Below are 20870 nucleotides of genomic sequence, written 5' to 3' on the forward strand. Positions count from 1 at the left end.
GACTGGATGCAGAGTGTGATAAAAAGAGAGGAGAATCACTGTAAGTTAACTCAGCAAAACTGCAAAGGAGAGTGGTTTGGTAAATTTTTATCCAGATTTTTTAGTGATAAAAAATGTAAGGGTCTTTTTTTGTGTGAAAGAATTTACAGTTAACCTAACCTTGAAACGTTGACTGCTGCATTTTTAAGATGGAATCACTCATGGAAAGAGTTGGAAACCTATGTTATTTTCTGAAAAATAAGACCATGAATACTCAGGAAACCTATGATGGAGATTGTGCTCTCAGCTGCCTTTTGGCCAAGTCTTTCTTTCACATACTTCCTTTCTCTTGAAAAGAGACCTGCTTATCCATATGTGTCACACAGACAGCCTGTATGATTGTAAGCTTCACAGTTCAAGTAGCTAAACAATTATGGGCACATGCTTTGAAAGTTTTTGCCAGCCAAAGAATTACCACCTGAGACTTGCTACCAACTCCATGCTTCACAGGACAAGAACCACAGTTGTTCTTGGCTTTACAGTGGGATGTACACCTAGTTTGGGAAGGGAGTGAGCATAGGGAGTCTTTTTCCTGGTAGATTGCTTAGTGACTATAAGTTCACAGAAAAGGCATTGGATGTCTTTAAGCGAAATTCTTGTAAAATTGCTAGCCATAGGAAATGCTTCTCTCAAGAAGTGTGAACGGCAAATAGACTTCAGTAGATTATTGGAGTCGCCTGGGCAGTGCCAGGGGTCACTTAACCAAGTTTCTCTTCAAACACCATTTGAAATCCTCAGGTCTTTTGCTTGCATCATAGCCATCCCAGTTCTGTCATAAGTCGCCTCTACTAAACATTGATCATTTTATGATGTTCCTAAGAAGTTCCCATTTCTTAATTCCACCATACCTTTTTTTTCAGGGAATACTTCCTAAAACAAGAGACTCTTATCGTCATTGTGTTGGCTCTTTACTTCCACTCACAAGGATTGCTTGTCCCGTGGAAGATTAGGAATATAAAACACTAAGAACTTGAAATACTTTAAGTCCCATTATCTCAATGAAAAAGTTACCTGTGTTACCAATGAGTATCTCTTGTCTCTATATAGTTATTGTCCTCCATGGTAATATTTCTGAAAGCTAAGGAATTACTTTGTATATCCTTCACTTCCCAAAAAGGCCTATTTATTCAAATTCTTTTTTAATTCTATTTACAGTGTTTGTTTATAAAATTTCTCTTTAAAATTCTCTGCTTGCTTAATTTAAAATTCAAGCAATATATTGACAAATATATATTAAAGAAGTAAAAAATTTACAAAATTGAGATTATAGTATATTATTTCTACAACTAGATTTTTTTCGCTTAACAATAATGTATAGTTTTCTTGTTAACAAATACAGATCTACTAATTTTTTTTAAGAATTACATTATATTCCATTGTATGGAATTATCCTGATTTACTTAGCCATTCCCATGTTGATATACATTTTTTGCTATTACAAGTAATGTTGGGCTAAACATTCTTGGGCACTTATATTTCTGAACTTGAACAAGTATTTCTATAAGATAGAAACCAGAAGTGAATTTGATTGGGCAAAGATTAGGTAAATAAATAATTTTGCTAGCTACTGCCAAATTGCCCTCTAGAAAAGTTGAACTAATTTATGAAACTTGACATCTCAACAGATTTTATATTTCCCATTTACCTAATAAAGAAATGGTCCAGACCATTAAAAAAGTCCTAAATATACTGAATATAATTATAATTATATGTCTTTCTTTCCCACTAGATTAGTAAAGAAAAGATACAGTCTCTGTCAATAAACAGCTCCAGTAGGGGAGTCCACAGTCTTATCTATAATAGTGTTCTTTGCTAAAATGCCTAGAATATATATACATTCTAGTAAATGAATGTTGTATAACTAAAGTGTTTCTCTTTATTTGTCTGAAAACTACTATTTGGCAGAATTTCTCAGTGTTACCACTTGAGCCAGTGGGTAGTCTTAAGAGTACAGACTTTCTATTTTAGGCATTGCCTCTTGGAAGAAGGAAGTTGTGGTCTTAAGTCTAAACCCTATGACTGTTACTTGATTGCTGCCATTAATAAACTTAACATTTCTTCTCTTGTCCTCGGAATATACACTATACAGAAATGGAAGGAGGGTGAGCCATTGGGAGCTTTATTCTACCATGAAGCATTGCTCTAAAGGCTACCTCACATTTGCACCTAGGTCACAAAGCTTCTGTAACCTTAGGGTGAACCACCCTCATTGAGAAGGTGGAACCTGGGACATTGGAACATGAGGGCAGAACCCTGGGCCCCCGCATGCTCTGTGTAGGGCATTCAGCCTTCTCTAACTAATCTCACTCAGCTCTGACCCTCCTTTTCCTGTGTCTCTTCAGCACTTACGTGTTCAGTTTGCACTGTATTAATTTGCACTGTTTGCATGCTGCTTCATAAGTATTAAAGGCTTTTATCCCCTCACAAATGTTTTGTGTCCCAAACCAAAGCACAAGCTTGTTGAAGGCAGAAACCATGTCTTTGGTTTCTTTTGTATTTCCCATAGCACCTTTTACTGTGCTTAGTAGAGAGTTGGTGCACAGTATATGTTGTGGAATGACATCCTGAGTGATCCCTCCCTTGGCTGGGCCTAAGATTAAGTCCCCTGAAATGGAACAGTCCTAAACAACCCAGGACAGGTATTCTCCATCTGGCATATTGGTTGCTTCTTTCAACTTGCTATTTGAAATGACTCCCTTCAATATCTTTCCATCCAAAAAGTGGGACATAGCACAGCTAATGATGTGCTTGCTGTATGTGTTCCAGGCGAGTCTGCGGACACCAGAACTGACGTGGGAGCGAGTGAGATCCCAAGTTGACCATGTAATATGGCCTGACGGCAAGAGGATAGTATTGTTGGCAGAGGTAAGATCTGTGGCTGGTGGAGAGATTCACCCCTGGCAGGAGAAACTGCAGTACCCAGGTCTCCTCCCCCTCACATTCTCTCACACTTTCAGCTCCTCTTAAGAAGAGGCTTAACTACTTTACCAAATGGATTTTATATCTAATTGTGAAAGGTCTTTTCATTCAGCAATTAAGAAAACTATTTTGGTTCCCCACTTTTCACAAATTATGCTGTCTCTCCATGTCACTCTACAGGTTGAGTCAGACAATGACATTACTGTAGAAGGAATTAACGGGTAGAACCATTGACACTTTGAGTGATGCTTACAAGGAGATAATGTCATTTGTGGGATGGTTTAATCAGTAGGCACAAAGTAGATATTCCTGACTGTAACTAAGACAGTCTTAGGCAAACTCAGGGAAGGTCATGTCTTTGCTAATAGATCCCTTGTTTCTGAGTGTCCATTCCCCTAAGTTGAGCCAGCCAGTTATGTACTGGTTGTGTGATTGATCGTTCCCTGTGACTTCTTCTGGGTTTCCCTGGTGGCTCAGCTGGTAAAGAATCCGCCCACAATGCAGAATACCTGAATTTGATCCCTGGGTTGGGAAGATCCCTTGGAGAAGGGAAAGGCTACCCACTCCAGTATTCTGGTCTGGAGAATTCCATGGACTATATAGTCCATGGAGTCGCAAAGAGTTGGACATGACTGAGTGACTTTCACTTTCATGACTTCTAGTTCAGCCTTCCTCTTGACTTCGATTCTATTTTTTTTTCTGGCCACACCTCATGGCATGTGGGATCTTAATTCCCCAATCAGGGATCAAACCTGCAACCCTTGCGTTGGAAGTGTAGTCTTAACCGTTGGGCCACCAGGGAAGTCCTGCCTTTTCATTCCACTTAGACTTTTATGTCAGTGTTTGGCCATGTTTCCTTTCTTGACAGTTTCTCTTCCCTATCCTAGATTTTTGACAGCTGTAACAGTGCCCCCTGTTTTTGCCTTGACACTTTTCTCTTCTTCAGGGAAAGATACCAAGGTTACAAGGAGAATACTAATACTTTCCTTAGTTTTGATCTTCAGTCTTATTTCTTAATTAAAGAAACAATATAAAAATGTAAAATATATGCTGTATTCACCTATGGACCTTTAAATTTTTGAGTATTCTGCCTATTCTCTTCACCTTTTCTCACCTCAAATACTTTAGGGCATCTATAAAGTATGTACAAGAGGATGTACAGGGAGAGGATGAGCATTGTTAAATATTCACTGACTGCTTTAAAGTCAGCCCACTGTCTGGTGACTTATTTCTAGTTGCCCTGAGAGGTTCCGTCTAGTAATTTTGGTGACAAAAGCTAGCACCACAGTTGTTTTTGGCTACTATGGTTGAGCAAAAAACTATGGTTAAGCTTCCTAGGAAATAAAGTAGTAAAGGATGGCATTGGGGTAAGGTTCTAGTCCTTCTAACTCTCTGAATCACCCACTGGAAATACATGACTGCCCTTGAATTCAGGAGAACCAGGCTGAAGAAGAAGCACAGAAACTATCGCAGCTTCCTAAAGCAAAAAATATCTCATCACAACCTGGAGAGATTGCCCTTGAATTTGACCAGACCATTGTTTAGGACATTTTTTCAAAGGAATAGCAATGCCCCAGAAGGAAGACATTCTGTAATAGAAAGTAAAAATTCAAGAGAAATATACCCTTCCATGGCATAAGCCTGTGTCAAGTGACCACCTCTATTTTTTTTTTCTATTCCTTTTTACATAAACGTAGAGATCTTTTATCTTGTTACCTTCATCAGATTTTCCGGAACTTTTTAACATTTCACTCAAAGGTCAATCAGTTAATTTCCACTGATTGAAATGCTTTTTGTCCAGCATTTTAGTTGAGAAGTGTTTGGAAAATGGCAGTCATGTTCTTCACACATTGCGCCTAGTCAGAGACTCCATCTAACCAACCTCTATGTGTGTTAACCCTTGCACTCTAGGGCCGTCTGCTGAACCTAAGCTGCTCCACAGTGCCTACATTTGTGCTCTCAATCACTGCTACAACTCAGGTAAGGCCTCCAGAGTGGGGAAGCAGTGGGCTGGAGAGGGGCCCTAGCCTATGAGGGTTTCACTTGATACAGGGTAGGTTGCTGTGAGTGGCCTGTCAGCATCCATCTCTGCTTTTCTAGGCTCTAGCCCTGATAGAGCTCTACAATGCTCCTGAGGGTCGCTATAAGCAAGATGTCTACCTGTTGCCCAAGAAAATGGGTAAGCATGAGCTTTTTTATCCTCTTCCTTACCAAGTAGCTCAGAGTCAGAGACTAAGTGAGGTTGGGGGATATTATATTTCTTAGGAATAAAAAAAGAATATTTTCATCTTGTAAAGTAGGAGCTAAACTCCATCCCCAGTTGATTTATCACATTTTCCAAATAGGTTGCCCTGATGAAGTCAGGACATTTTGCTGTGATTTAGTTTACCTGTCTGAATTTTCAGGACTTTCCCAAAGTGTCTATTATACAAGAAACGAATCTCAAAGGAAAAAAAAATCTTCCCCCCGAGAGAGGAAAATCTTGTGACATCTGACTTACTCCAGTTCTAGGCTGCTGAATAGCCCCTACCAAACTTTTCTACTCCCACCTCCTAACTCTGACCCTGTTATTTCAGGCCAAAGGAAAGACTCTGGACAGCTTCTGTTAAGAGTTTAATTATGTGGCTGTTTCATATAAGAGAAGCATTAAACTGCCTTCAATTTTTAAAGAATACTGCCTCAAGCGCCTGAACTGATAGAGTATGTTTATAAACTCCCAAACCAAAGATCGGGGGAGTAAATCAGCTTCTGGTTTTGTTTTGCTTCAGCATTAGATGCACGGTAACTGAGCAGTTGATATATTCTCCCTATAATAGACACTTTGGATGAATATAAAAAAGTCTAATAGTCCATAACTGAATGTTTAATGAAGTTAGGAAGACCAAACCAATACATAGGAAGTGACACAAAATTCTGAAAAAGTAATATGTATTTAGGTAAGAGAATATAAATAGAAACCCCTAAGAACAAGGGGGACTGAAAGCAAAGCCAATAGTGTAGGATCCTTCTCAGTCACTCTTTTCAGAGCTCCACAGGTGTCAGTTTTCCTGAGTGACCCAGAGTATAAAGTTTAGGGCAGAACTAACGTCAGAGCTTCCTGTTTTTTAGTTCCTCAACTCTCCCATCCTTTCTTTCGCATTCTCAGGCTGATTTGCTGCTTTCATTTCTCTCTCACTTTTCTGTGGAGAAGGAAAGGTTCCAGGCTGAAATACCTTGTAAGGAAGAAATGTTATGCCTTTGAAAAGCACTGGGCTTAAGCTCAAGCAACCATTCCTTAGAATTGGGGTCCAGTGAGCAAAAGTTGAGCTCTAAGAATTCGAAGATGTCTTGGGACATTCGCTGGCTCAGATGGTAAAGAACCTGCCTGCAATGCAGGAGGCCCAAATTTGATCCCTGGGTTGGGAAGATCTCCTGGAGAAGGGAATGACAATCCACTCCAGTGTTCTTGCCTGGAGAATCCCCTGGACAGAGGGGCCTGACGGGCTGCAGTCCATGGGGTTGCAAAGAGCCAGATATGACTGAGCGACTGACACTTTTCTCTTTTTAAGGCTGGAGAGAACAGCCAGACAAGAGGCATGAATGCTTATGCCAGGTCTTGTGTGATCTGTTTCAGATGAGTATGTGGCCAGCCTACACCTGCCCACCTTTGATGCCCACCTGACTGAGCTGACAGATGAACAGGCCAAGTATCTGGGGCTCAACAAAAATGGGCCCTTCAAGCCCAATTACTACAGGTACCTTGAACTCCCTAGAAATGGGGAAGCCTGGGTAGTCATGAGCTTCCTGCACTGGAATTGGTCTTGGCATCCATCACCATGTTTCCATGAACTCAGAAAAATAAACCCACTCTCCCCACTGCCGCCCCCAAAGGATTCTTTGAGGCCATGTCCAAACATGAAATAATGTTCCCTTTCTTGATTTGTCATTTCATCTTCTTGATATGATGTTTACCCCTGTCTAGAGAAAAAGTGGCCTTTTTCATTGATGTGAAAAAGCACTGCATTTATCTACCCTCACCACACACGCCAGAAAAGTGCCTGCCTCCTCGTTATACCTTCAGGCAGTCTCTTCATGTCCCAGCATCGCCACAAGCTGATAACATCAGTCTCATCTTTCTTTTTCCCTGTAGGTATTAAGTTCCTGTAACTCAAGCCGGAAGTTTTAAGGAATAGAACTCATATACTGGAAAGAACCCAGCAAACTGCTTCTCCAATAAGCTGCCCGCCGTGCTCACCCTCTATGTTAGGTTATTTATTTATTAAAATCTAGAATCCTGTGCCTGTCTCCTCGGCCCAGAGTGTGGTTGCTGTCCCAAGGGCTGTGAGAGCCGCAGGGGACAGGCTGAGGAAGGAAGGAAATGGGGTTCCCGGTGCATCTTTTGCATCATTCCCCACTGACTCAGAATCCTCAGCACTGGTCATCGTTCTCTAGTCCAGGCTCAGGAGTTCGTCTGTGGATTCCAGACTCCTTGTTTTCTGGGGTTTTCTGGAATAAATTTTTAGCAGCTGCCTTTCTCAGCTTTGGCCCTTCCCCAGGTGAGGCCTTTAGGAAGCCATTGAGTTAACACGGCCTGGGTTCCCAGCCTTGACCCTCTCTATCACTGCCTTCTTTATAAAATGGCTGGGAAGGAAGGAGTGTTGTGTCTTTGGCAAACTGCACCGAGATCTCAGCTGTGCCTGTGCTTCCTGGGAGTCTCCTTCCGTACCCAGGACTCCTTTTCTTCCCCTTGAATATTTATGTCCATTTTAACACTTTCCGGTTCCAAGAGGAGTGTGCCTCTACTATTTCCTCAGCAGCTCTGATGTTTGTCAGACATTTGTTTTGCCATCTTTCTAACCCACCTAGCCTCTGCTCAGGAAGTGAGGGCCAGCCCCACTGGGGCCCATAATTTTACTTCCTTGTCATTTAACTGGATAGTTTCCCAGGAGGCCCCCTCCAGATTGGCACTATCTCAGAAAAAAAGGAGGCTTGTTGTGAAACACTGCTTCCCGAAACTTCCTTCGATTGCCTAAAACTCCTCCTAAAGCTGAGCAGGAAGTGGCTTGCTTTCCAAGGGACCCAGGGGAGTAGGGCTACAGAAATGCAGCCCACAGCTCAGCACCCTAAAGAAGCAGAATATATTTGTCTCCTGGGAAGGGCTTTGAAGCTTAACTGGCTAAGCTATCCAGGGAAGACACTGTAAACTGAATCCATGTGATCACAGTTCAGTTGACTAATTTGAACCTCATCAAATATTCATTCCTTTGGCCATTGCCATTGATGAAACTGAGATCTAATATCTCTGCAATTTGGTCTGTGGTCTTTCTTTTCTGCTGGGATATTGCTTTATGTTCTGCCCTTTTCTATCTTGGGATTCTGTGTTTTGGAGGTAGTTTCTTAAGTAAACTCCGAAATTACAAAAAAATGTAATATGAGCAATCTGAAGTGTTGTGTCCCACCTAAGAGCTGAATTCCTTTTGGAGACTGACCTGTTAGTCTGAAAGCTTCCATTGAGACCAGATTGGTTCCAAGAGGTAAAGTCTGGAGTGGCCCTAGGTATCTGGAATGAAATCAGTCCTTTTCCCCTCTGCCAACCCTGTTTAACACTCTCAGTTTTCTTTGTTTTTCTGTTTTTTCCCTTGTCCTGGTCTGGCTCAAAGTCTCAAGACTAGGGTGACTCAAGGAAACAACAGACCACCCAGGATCACCATAACCTTCCCAACCTAATTCTGCCCTCCAATTTCTACCTTCTCTACCTTCTCCTGGTCTTCACATATAGCCACAGAGCTAGTCTGGAAATGACCTTCCTTTTGAAGGTAGGAAGGTGGACCTTAGGTAAATGGCTGTTTGCCTCGTTAAATAGTACAGTCTCAACCCATAGAATCTGGTTCCTCAGAGGCCATATATCTTAGCAAGTACTGGAAAAATGCCACATACGTGGCTATATTTTTTCATGGAGAAGATCATAAATGTTGAAAATTCCACTAGGCCATTCAGTTCTTCCTTTTGCCTACCCAGTTCTGGCTTTTGTATTAATTAACTGGATTAATTGCAGAAGATTCAAAAGATGAGATTTTTCTTCTCATCTTATATCCAGAGATGATTCCATTAGGCAGATATCCAGACCCTAGCCTATTATGTTCCTAAGCCAAAAGTCATAACCTGTTGTTTCTCAGCAAAGCCTGGCAGCTGCCTGTGGAACCCACAAGCATGTGCTGATCCTGTCAGCGCATACTCCACCTTGCCATGGTGAAGAGACCATTCCACATGAAAAAGGAGCCACATTGGGCTTCTAGATTAGGTTGCCCATGTTGCTGCCCATGGTGAGGTGTTTGCCTCTGAGTTTCAGGTGATCACCATCCTTTCTTTCTGGGGACTCTGTGTCATAATCATTAATGAGAAGGAGGTCCAGGCCTCCTGAGTATTTGGGTTCTACTTTGGTGTTGGAATTCAGTCATTATTCTTTCTGCCCAGGTAATCAGAACAAAAGTGTCTTCTTCCCTCACTTAGATGCATCCTAGGTATCTGGATGCATCTTAAGCTCTCACCTTAAATGCATTTCTAGGTATCTGGAAGCCTGGGAAAGAAGACCAATGATCTCTTTATATGTGGCCCTGGCCTGTGAGGTCTTACCATTTTCTCTGCAATGAATTGTGCTAATTTTCAATGATTTTTTTTTTTTGCTTTCTTAATAGAAATATTTTCTTTTTCTCATTCAAAAAAAAAAAAAAAAAAGGTATCTGGTCTACCTTCCCTCTGCCCTCCTGGCTCCTAATCCTCCCCTCCTATATGAGCACGGCTCCCCATGGCCACATGCTCCTATGAAGCTTTTCTGCTGCCTGGCTTTTCTCTGAACAGATCTGAAATTGCTGCTCCTGTGGTTTTCTCCAAATTAACTTTGTCATGGTTTTAAAAAAAAAATCAAGATGCATTGTTGCATTATGCTTTTTTAATAAAGGAAAATTACAGAAAAAAATAGGCAACACCAGCAAATTATATGTGGACAATTCTAAACTATATATACATACATATATATATAAATAATCATCTAGTTCTCATTGTCATCTTACTGAAAGGAAATAAAACCTCTAATGATTGCCATTTCTGAGAGGCTCTTGGAAATCTTTATGTCTAAGTGATTGTATTAGATCAGCAATAATGAATATGTAATCTCAAAAGATAAATAAAATATTCTTAAAATGGATTCTGGTGCTGATAGTATTCCTTGCTTCAGTAAACTAGGAATTCAGAGATGAGAGATGTTTCTGGGCAATGGGCTAAAGAGCCCACTGTAGCGCAAGGATATGAAAAGCTGAAGCATTTACCAATAGGCAGCCTTAGCCTTGAGTCCCTTATCCCATGGTGGATCCCTCCAGTCATAAATGTCACCCTCCCCCCACTGCCCACCCTGTTATGTGTATAAAGAACCTGTTTTCTTGGAGCCACCCCTTTGGGGAGTTGAGACATACAGGCTTAAGGCAGAGAAACTAAATAAAGCCTGGTTCTTGTGCTGCCCAAGCCCTCCCTGTGCTGCCCTTAGCTGGAGAGCATCCTATGGTTTGGGACCAAACGCCCCTGACTTGAGGATGACTGCTACCTCTAACCAAAGAGAAGAAAGGAATCTAGCAGAAAATTGCCTCTAAGTCAGGTTTTGCCTGACTAAATCATAACCAGAGGATCAGACCAGCTACTTGTTCTTTCTCATTTTGAGAAATAGCCACTAAAGATAGCCACTTTATTTGACAACCTAAACTAGTTCTACATCCTGTATGCAAGATGGTTTCTTCCCTATCAGAATCTCACACCTCTGTGACCTCTGTATCTAAACTAAGGGCCATGGGGCTGGATAAACTATCTTGCTACTCTACTGGGAGTTGAGAAAGAACAAGCAGTTGGATTCATCCCCTGGTTATGATATAGTCAGGTGAGACCTGCCTTAAAGACAATTCTCTGCCATATTCCTTTCTTCTCCTTGGCTAGATGTAGTAGTAAGGTATTGGTAATGGCTCAAAGCTGGCCCTTTCTCAAAGCAGATGCAGCAGCTAGCAGTGGAGCCTGTGAGCCAGCTATAGGGTTTGCTCTGCTGCAGCAAGTTTGACTCTTGTGGAAGATGGAAACTTGAGTGCCTCGGTCTTAGTTTCAGGTTCACAGGGTCCTTCCAGGCTACCCACTGCAGTGCAGTTTCTCTATCTTGTAGTATTGTGGAAAGAGCTTGGGGTCAGGCTGACTTGACCAGCTCTACCATTTACAAGTTGTGTGACTTAGCCAAATTATGTGACCACTCAGAGCCTCAGTTTTCTTGCCTGTCAAATGGATAATGTTTATCTCCTAAAGATTTAATGACCTGATTTCAGTTTTAAAATACTGCTTAAAGACCCAGCAGACACTCAGACACCTAATTGGTATAAAGGCCAATTCCTTGTCTCGGTCTAGGGCTCTACAGCCTCAGTTGCCTTATTACAGCCACATGTGTTCTTGGTGGAGCGAAGAGGGTATTCTATCCTTTTCCTACTATTTTATCCTGGCTGCCCGATACCCTCAAAGCTAGGTATTTTAAGACTTCCTGCAATGTTATTTTTAAGCTTTTTCAGTGCTGGGTGTTATCTATTTAATCACAAATCTGACCTCTGGATTAAAGTGGAGTGCTTATGGGGGAAATGGACATGTTTGGTCCTTGTAACTATACCTATTTATACCTCTCTCTAGCCCTCTGCCAGCAGCCTCACAATACCTAAGTTTTGGGACAGGAAAGGGGTAATGTAGTTTTAAAAATAACTCAGCACAGGAGCCATCTCTGCAAGATGTACACCAGCCCCTAATTAGCTCCAAGGTATATTTATGGGCACCTCTGTGATCAATGATGTTGATGGCTACCACTCCTTTGTTGACAAATAAGCTAAAAGAAACTGTGTGTGTGCCAATTCCGTGGCCTACAGTTTCAATTTTAAGTTAATCTGTGGTTCCTTGTTACTTCTTCCAGTAGTTGTTTCCAGATATCTTCCTCCTTACGATAAGCTCTAAAAGTCTGGGCCTCTAATGATCAGATAGATGTCTGATCTTCACTGTCTCCCATTCGAGTGCAGTGTAGAAAAGATACTGGAGTGAGGTCTCTCCCCATGTTGATTCTTTGTAATCTCCATAGCACCACTTTTTAAAACCCCGTCTCCCAAAGTGAAGCCAGATGGAGCTCTAGGCTCAGCAAATGGCTTTACAGAGATGCCAGAGGGGGCCTGACCACTGTCCTCAATTCTACTCCCAGTTGAAGATGACTGCTCCCTTCGCCCTCAAGATAGGTCAGAAAAGGAATGAAAACTCCAAAGAGCCACTCCTTCTGCCATCACTATTGGGGATCCTGTTGATTGACTAGACTCAGAAGAGTATGAAGTTCTGAGCTTGTCAATCCTAGAGCTCTGACTGCTTAGGAGGAGAGGTACAAGGAAAGGGAAAGTAGAAAAATTAACTCTTTTATTAAGAAGCCTCAATGGGTTGTGCTGTGGCAGGCCTACCACACTGAAGCAGTGATGAACTAGGCGTGGGTTGTGAATTTCAAAGCAGAGTATGAATCTTAAGAGCTTAACAAAATTTTACCCTGAAAAAAAAAAAATTTCCAAAATCAAGTAATTTAGGCCTTGAGCCAGAGACTTTCTTGGAAATTTGTATCAATTCAATTCTGTTAAAACCAGTGGGTCTCAACCACAGATTTTGCCCCTCAGGGGACATCTTGCAGTATCTGGAGACATTTCTGGTTGTCACAAGTAGGGGGAGGGTCCTGCTGGCATCTTGTGAAGAGAGGCCAGGGATTGTGCTAAGCATTCTACAATGCACAGGGCAGCCCCCCACAACAAGACATTGTTCAGTCGATAGTACAGAGGAAAGCCTGTGTTAAACACAGAAATGAGCAAACACAGATGAACAAAAGCTACTCTCAAAGAGCTCATATCCAGGTTGAGGTGGGTGGAAGGTGGGGAGAGGAAAGGAAAATTATGAGTGGGAAGAGTAAGGAGGTACTGGAGACCAGGGAGAGAAAGGAACCCAGAAAGCTCCAAGGAGTGCTCTCACTCAACTCTGCCTGGATCTGTCACTTACTAATTAGCAGAAGAAAGTGTGAGGGAGAGAAATGATGCAACAAGGGCGATAATTCCTTTCGGCCCCTTACTTTGGGGATATAGTAGAAAATATGAGGATTGTGGACCCAGCCAGACTTGACTGACACTAGCACAGCCTGAGTGGGTTGAGGAGGGTCAAAAGATAGATTCTCTGGAAGAGGAGGTGATGACTAAATAGAATTTTTAAGGAAGAAGTTAGCCAAGAGAAGAGCAGTTTCCTCCAGTGAGAGACACTGAAACAAGATAGAATATGATACCTTGGGAACTGCATTGTGCTTTGTCTCTCAGTCGTGTCCAACTCTTTGTGACCCCATGGACTGTAGCCCACCAGGCTCCTGTGTCCATGAGGATTCTCCAGGCAAGAATACTGGTGTGGGTTGCCATGCCCTCCTCCAGGGCATCTTCCCAACCCAAGGATCAAACCCAGGTCTCCTGCATTGCAGGTGGATTCTTTTTTTAAAAAAATAATATTTTTACTTATTTATTTGACTGTGCCAGGCCTTAGTTGCAGCACGTGGGATCTAGTTCCCTGACCAGGTATCGAACCTGGGCCCCCTGCATTGGGAGCACAGAGTCTTAGCCACTGGACCACCAGGGAAGTCCCTGCAGGTGGATTCTTTACCATCTGAGCCACCAGGGAAGCCCAAGAATACTGGAGTGGGTAGCCTATCCCTTCTCCACGGGATCTTCCTGACCCAGGGATCGAACCAGGGTCTCCTGCATTGCGAGCTGCAAGCAAGAAGTAATCAGTCTCTGAGAGTCCTTATTTCTTTATCAGTAGTATTGGATTAATGAAAACAACCTGTCAGAGAGAGATGATAAATCTGGGAAGAGTCAAGTGCGATGTCTGGAACATAGCGGCAGTTCAACAACCTCCCTCCCCCAATTCCACCCATTCCCCTCTGGCTGCTCATTTGGGGCTTCTATCACCATCCCAGGTTGCATACATATTTACAATAAGATGCTTTTTAGGTAAATTCTAGAGTGGGCAAACCACACAGCCTCATCTGCCCCAGGTAACAGCCCTTAGGAAGGATCCTAGAATGAAGGAAAGGACTGGGGAACAGGTTGGGGTAGGGGCTTGCTCTCCAATCAACATTTACTCCCTAGCTCACACCAGGAGAAAGATATTCCCTTTCAGCTGAGAAAGGCAGATGGCCAGGAACAACTCGGTAAGGCACCAGAAATTTAAGTAAAGTGAAAACGCCCCACCCCATCCCTCAACCCCCAGTCTCCCAGTCAAGCCCTCACTCCAAGTGGAATGAGTTCGCCTGAGAGAGAGTCCCTGGTTTCCTGCAGTATCCTTGACCAACTATTGGTGCCATTCCTCACCTTAGACTGAAGCGGGATTTGGGACGTATTCAGGAACCAGGATTTGGGGGGCAGAGGTCTGTGATACTGGGGAAACTGACACTGCAGTGGAGCAGGAGGCGGAGACTAGAGCTCCCCGAAAAGGTCTCTATTTGGGAGGGGGTGGGGCCTGAGGGACACCGAGTAAGAAGTCGAGCTAACCTGCTAAAGCTCAAGGTCCAGGATTTGGGAGGTGGAGCTGGGAACAGACCCAGGAGTGTCAGGCTTACCAATAACGCCGCAGGACTGAGGAAAAAAGGTGAGCGGGAGAAAAATCCCTTGAATGAGCCCCCCCACCCCCTCCAAGTCCCGCTTGGCGAGGTGTAACAGCCAATCGCGCTGTGGGGCGGGGCTGCGGATGACGGTCGCAGCCAATCGTTGTGGAGGGGGCGGGGCCGGGCTCCCAGCGCGCGGCGGCGGCGGCGGGGTCGCCCGGGGCAGAGAACGCAGAGAGGCAAAGGGGAGCTGCTGACTGGAGCGGCATGGAGGATCCCGCGGCGCCCGGGGCTGGGAGCCCGCCAACCAATGGCAACGGCAACGGCAGCGGGAAAGGGAAGCCGGCGGCGCCTAAGGGCCGGGAAGCATTCAGAAGCCAACGGCGGGAGTCGGAGGTGAGGAGCCCGGAGGGCTTTCAGTTGGGGCCGGGAGACACCCGGGGCGGGAAGCGGCGGCTGAGGTGCTTCGGCCGCGTCCCCCTCCGCCGCCCGGAGCCCCCGGCGCGCCCTGAGCCGCCCCTCAAAGCGGGCACCTGCGGGGCCAGCCGCAGCCTGAACTCCGGGCTTTGCAGACCCTCACCCTCTCCGCCGGTCTCCTGCTGCGGGTCGGAGGCTTCCCGGCCCTCTAGCCTCCCCTTTGGGGGCGCGAAGATAGAGAGTGATATCCAGTGTGCCAGATACTTTCAGATATTTATCTCGCTTCATCGCTGTAGCCCCCTGAAGTGGGAATTCGTCAGGCCGGCTTACAGCGGAGGGAACAGGCGCGGAGTGGTGAAGGGACTGGCCTGAGGGGTGGGAGGCCCGATCCCCGCCGCAGAAGAGGCCCCCCGGCCCCGAAGAGGGGCCGGCGTGGGGAGCCGCCGCCCTCCCACTCCGAGGCTCCCCGCGTCGATCAGAGGAGCCGCGGGACTTCGGCCCTTCCCGTTACCCCCGTGTGCTGGCTGGCCCTGGAGGGAGCGTTTTGCATGGGATCAGGACCCCTCCCTCGTAAGGGTTATAATGAGACAGGAGTCAGGCGGGCCAGTTCCGGAGCGAGTGGGTGGATCGACCCCAGGATACAGACCCACAGATAGGAGTGTGAATGTTCTCTGTTATTAAATCCTAATTAGGAGGATGAAAGGAGTGAATTAACATCACCTCTCCAACCGCCTTCATCTAGCCAGTTTCCATCAAGTAGCCAAGAGTAGAACTGGATCTGAGCCGGGAATCAGAACAGACCACAAGATGTCAGACGTGAAAGGGTCTGTAGAGATCACCTGGTTTCAGCCCTGGCCTTTACAGAAGTGGGAGACAGTAGTAGCTTGCCCAAGATCATACATCCAGCACAGTGGCCAGGAGTACCAGGTTTGGGGTCAGTCAGACCAGGTTTTTGAGGTTTTGAATCCCAGCCCTGCCATCTACACTCTGTTTGACTTCTGTCAAATTGCCAACCCCTGAGCTCCAGTTTCCTCGTCTGTAAAATGAGGTTAATACTACCTACCTCAGAAGGTTGTTATAAAGTCAAAATGAGATAAATGGATGTGAAATGTTTAGTGCAGGCACAGTGCTTGTAGTTGGTTAGCACATAGTAGCCCTTAGTACTATGTTTTCATCATCAAGGGACAGAACTGGTACTAGAAGCCAGGGCATAGGCATCCCAGTCCATGGTTTACCATTTGAATTATATTTCAGTTCCAACAGGATTTCACAAATGCTTTCTATTTTGATACTGACAAGTATCCATTTTTTAGATGAGAGAAGTGGAATTGGTAGAAAGACTGGCCCGAAGTCACACCTCCTTTCAGAGGCAGAGCTCAGCCATCCTGCCATACTAGATCAAGGTTTTATGCATCATGTTGTCTCCCTCCCTGCCTCAGTATGAATCTGGTCTTTAGGGCACCCTGTGCCTCCTTCCCCTACAGAGACCTTGTTCTTGTTCAAATGGCTTTTTAGGAGGGGAGGGGAGGAGAGGGGAGTCTTTTATTAATTCAGCAATTATTGAGCCCTCTCTATATGCCTGGCACCGTTTTAGGTGCTAGGGGTACAGCAGTAACCAAGACAAGGTCTTTGCTCTGTGGAGCTAACATTTCTTGTGGAAGTAGGGAGACAGACAATGTGGGAGTGAGTAAAACAATTTCAGAATGATGTGTTCTATGGTGAATTAAAACTCCTCTTGAACCAGGAGGCCCTTCCCTACCTATCAAGTCTTGCTTTCAGAAAAGGCTCTGATGGTACTTTACTCTTGCCAGGGTGTTAATTTCCAGAGACTCAGCTTTCCACCTGCACCGCCGTTTGCCTCCTGATTGTCTGCAGGTGCACTTTTCATGTGGTGGTCAACAACTGCAGTGATCCTCTCCATCCTAGCTCATTGCCTGCCCAGAGGCTGGCCAGAAATATGAGCTTTCCTTCACCTCCCACTGCAGCAGGAGAGCTGCGTTTACCTGTCAGTATATCCCCTGTCACCACAAAACCTGGGTACCACACTCTGCTTGACTCTCAGAAAGATGACCATCTGCTTCTCCTTCCTTCCCTCCTTTCGCATACCTGTGGAAGACAGTCCTGGGGGAGATGATTTTCTTTCCTCTTTGGAGCTTTAAGAATTACCTGAAGAGAATTACTGTTGGCTCAAGAGAGCCTCATACATCACTGTGTTTATAGGGGCACCGTTGACCTACGCTTTCCCAGTGGCTTAGTGTATAGATATCCTAACCTTAAAAGGAAGCTAGAGAATGATTGATTGCTTCATAAAAAGATTCTTAACCTAACCAAAGGATTCCCCTCAGGCCTCTTACAACCAGATTCCTTGGTTTAATTGGGTCCCAAAGACCTTGGCAAAGTTTAACTGGTTTGTAGCAAAATGAGGAATATTCGAGACACTGAAATAAGTTTTCCATAAAATGTAATTCAGTACATTAAATTTAAAGGATGTATGTAATTTAAAACTGTTTTTTTTTTTCAAACTGTAGGGTGTAACCTGTGAGTTGAGACCAATTTTTTTTTTAAAGAAATAGATAAATAGGAAATACTAGTGTATCACATATAGTAGTGGTAAATATTTTGTTAATCTTTTGTTCCAGTTTTGTGTGTGTTGGGATATGATGTAAAGTTTACTTATGCTTTGACTTACAGTCAAAAAAGTTTCAAAAATACTGCTTTTAATGACTCGTGCTGATATTTTGACCTTTCCATTTTTGGGATATTAAACTGTTTTTTTTTAAATACATATATGTATTTTAAGAAATTTTTTAAAGTTCCTGCTCAGCAAGATAAAACATCAAAAATCTTATGTCATTTCTCACCGTCCACCATTTTTTTTTCTTATTGGTCTCTGTAATCCAGAAGTTTGGAACTCTTTGCTATAGCAGATTCAAACCCAAATTGCCTTGTTGGAAGTGTAAGTTGACAAAGTGGTTTTGGCAAACAACTTGACATGTACAAAGAGCCATATAAATATTAAGAAGTTTTGATACATTAATTCCCTTTATAAGAATCTGTCCTTAGAGAAGATCATAAATATGAAAAAATGTATGCATGTATTACAGCCACATGTAAAGAAAAAATAAAAACAAAAGTTCAACAATAGAGAATTAAGTAAGCCAGTAGAAATTTGTCCACTTAGCTGCTGATTTATGTATTTTTTTTTTCTTTTTTTTTTTTTCCGCCCCCTCCCCGGCCTCCTTGATTTATGTATTTTTAATTAATTCTTTTTGATTTTTGGCCATGCGACGCGGCTTGCAGGATCTCAGTTCCCTGACCAGGAATTGAACCTGGATGGTGACAATGAAAGTGCTAAATCCTAACCACCAGGCTATCAGGGAACTCCTCACTTTGCTGTTTAAAGGGAAAGTTATAATAATATGAGAAAAATGTCTTTATAATATTAAAATTGTAAGCAGAATAAGTAAAATTCTAAGTAGAGCAACCATCTACATAGTGCTACCAGGTGCTGGCTGGTGTGCTAAATGCTTTTCCTGTATTAATTCATTTTAGTTCTTACAATGACCCTATGAATTATCCTTGTTTTACAGATGATAAAACTGAATGTCATTTTCCAACAATTGCCTGATACCAATTCAGTTCTGACAGTAACTGTAGTTAGCACAGAGCCCACAAGTTAAGGGTCAGATGCTAGCCACAGTGGGATCCCCAAACTACTTGCACTTCTGCTTGGCCAACTACAAATTCAGGGGTCACCATGACTGTCCCTCTCAGGTTGCTAAAGCAACTCACAGAACTCAGAAAAGTGCTATGTTTATGCCTACAATTTTATTATAAAGGGTACAACTCAGGAACAACCTAATGAAGAGAGGCGTAGGACAAGGTGTGGAGGTGGAGTGGTACGGAATTTCCATGCCCTCTCTGGTGCATTACCCTCCTAGCACATTGGTGTGCCCAAACCACATTGTTTCAGGGTTTTTATATGGAGTTTGGTTACCTAGGCCTGGTTAGTTAAACCATTGGCCACTTGATTAAACTCAGTCTCCAGTCTTTTCCCCTCTTTGGAGCCCCTTTTTTGAAACTCTCACTGTGAGTTACCTCGTTAGTATAAACTCAAGTATGGTTGACAGGGATGAATAACAGACACTTCCATCACTCAGAAAATTCCAAAGGTTTTAGGAGCTCTGTTCCAGGAAGTGGGGTGAGGGGGCAAGGATCAAGGATATCTTCTATACCACACTGAGGCACAAAGAGCTTAAGTAACTTGTTGAAGATCACATAATATATAACAGTATGTGACAAGAGGTGAGATTCAACATTTTAAAAATTCATGTTTGTTAATATATTGGTAGGAAATACCCCAAAATGTTTAAAGAGATTAGGAGAGAGGATTATATTAAAAATACTTATAAAATGGGATTATAGATTTATACATACAACATCATAGGCAATCTAGCCTTTAATACAGTTTGAAGTAGAAATGCTACCTTATTTGACAGTCCTAAAATTGCAGAATATTGGAGCTGAAGGACCTCTTTTTATAGATGAGGAACTGTGATCCATAGCATGATTTAAAAATCATACAATGGGTTAATGACAGAGAGCTGAAGTCAGAATCCAGTTTACCTCTTTGGTTTTCATCTGTCTTGTCTTTCTAGAGATCAGCTAGATGTTCTTCAGTTCTGTGTTTATGTAGATCAGATATGGGCACAGATTGTAGCTTTCATATATGTTCATGATCATGGGCCTTTGCCCAGAGTTTCTGATTCTACATAGGAATCTTCAGTCCAACCCTGCAGTGAGCTTCTAGCTTTGGCTTGGGGTGGGGGTGGGGAGTATTTCCTGACTGAAAGGCCCAGATGGGACTCTTCTAGTTGTCTTCTTGATCTAACCTTGGCCTCCAAGAGAGGAAGAAGATGAAATGAGGGTATAAGCTCCTTTTGGTCAACCCTTTTCCCAAGTTACCACAAAGATTTCTCCATTGCAGGGCTCTGTGGACTGCCCCACCCTGGAATTTGAGTATGGAGATGCAGATGGGCACGCAGCAGAGTTGTCAGGTAGGAGGTAGATGGGTATCTGTAGAGTGGAGGGATGGCCAGGAGGAGAGCAAAGATGCCTGTGATGTCCCCTGGCAGCTAGTCTGTTCTCAGCAAGTGACTGTAGAACAGTCTGTTCTCCACATTCCCATTTCTCTCCACCCTCCAGTGGTAAATCTCTCTTTGTTTGCTTTCACATTTCTTTCTGTGAATGCTTTTTGGCTGTGTATGGTATTCTCCATTCTTCATTCTATCACTCTTTTCTGCTCACCCTTCTCTATTTTCTTTTGGTACACTTTCAAATCTGTTTTCTCTCCACTGTCTCCACATTTCTCCTTTCTTTGTCTTCCTGTGTTCACCCCATCTTTGTGTGCCCCCTTCTTTCTGCCACCCTCTCCATTTCTTTCCCATTCCATCTCTCTGTCCTTTTCTACCTCCATCTCGCCCCCTTCCTCTAATACCTGCCTCTTACTAAAGTCTCAGCAATGTCTAAAGAAAATCTGTATAGACAACTGTCCAGCTGAGCAAGGCTGGACATGTCACCTGTATCCATCATAGTGGAGTTCTGTTTCGATGTTTCTGAGCTGGAGTTAAGTGATCACATTGTTCTTTCAATGCTGGGCTGCTTCTCTCTGCCTGGATTTTTAGCTTAAGCTAAACGTGATCTCCCTGCATTAAGGGTCTCCATTGTTACACGTGCTATAAATGCCAGTTATTAATAAACAAGCTTTGGGTAGAAATGGTGTAAAAGTTAAATATTCTGTCACATGGAAATCACACTTTAAGACATGCTTTTTCAGAGAAAAGTG

General features: G+C 43.5%; 2 protein-coding genes and 1 non-coding gene across 9 annotated transcripts in view; 2 read left to right on the plus strand and 1 right to left on the minus strand.

The window, feature by feature from the left end:
- AHCYL2 (adenosylhomocysteinase like 2) overlaps positions 1–10141 on the plus strand; it is a 180122-nt gene extending 169981 nt beyond the window's left edge. For all 4 annotated transcript variants that reach the window (XM_061165765.1, XM_061165766.1, XM_061165767.1 and 1 more), the window contains exons 13-17: positions 2806–2904; positions 4870–4938; positions 5059–5137; positions 6572–6692; positions 7088–10141. In XM_061165765.1, the coding sequence (XP_061021748.1) occupies positions 2806–2904; positions 4870–4938; positions 5059–5137; positions 6572–6692; positions 7088–7094 (375 nt within the window). In that variant the 3' untranslated portion in view covers positions 7095–10141. The remainder of the gene's footprint in view (positions 1–2805; positions 2905–4869; positions 4939–5058; positions 5138–6571; positions 6693–7087) is intronic.
- A 3427-nt stretch (positions 10142–13568) lies between these two features.
- TRNAG-CCC (transfer RNA glycine (anticodon CCC)) lies at positions 13569–13641 on the minus strand. The gene has a single exon. It is a non-coding gene; the product is annotated as a tRNA-Gly (tRNA).
- A 1188-nt stretch (positions 13642–14829) lies between these two features.
- Positions 14830–20870, plus strand: part of STRIP2 (striatin interacting protein 2) — a 46796-nt gene continuing 40755 nt past the window's right edge. For 3 of the 4 annotated variants that reach the window (XM_061165769.1, XM_061165770.1, XM_061165772.1), the window contains exons 1-2: positions 14830–15004; positions 20013–20082. In XM_061165769.1, the coding sequence (XP_061021752.1) occupies positions 14876–15004; positions 20013–20082 (199 nt within the window). In that variant the 5' untranslated portion in view covers positions 14830–14875. The remainder of the gene's footprint in view (positions 15005–20012; positions 20083–20870) is intronic. The other variant, XM_061165771.1, reaches the window with a different exon arrangement.

Source organism: Dama dama, chromosome 18 (assembly GCF_033118175.1).
Source record: "Dama dama isolate Ldn47 chromosome 18, ASM3311817v1, whole genome shotgun sequence".
Classification (NCBI taxonomy): Eukaryota; Metazoa; Chordata; class Mammalia; order Artiodactyla; family Cervidae; genus Dama; species Dama dama.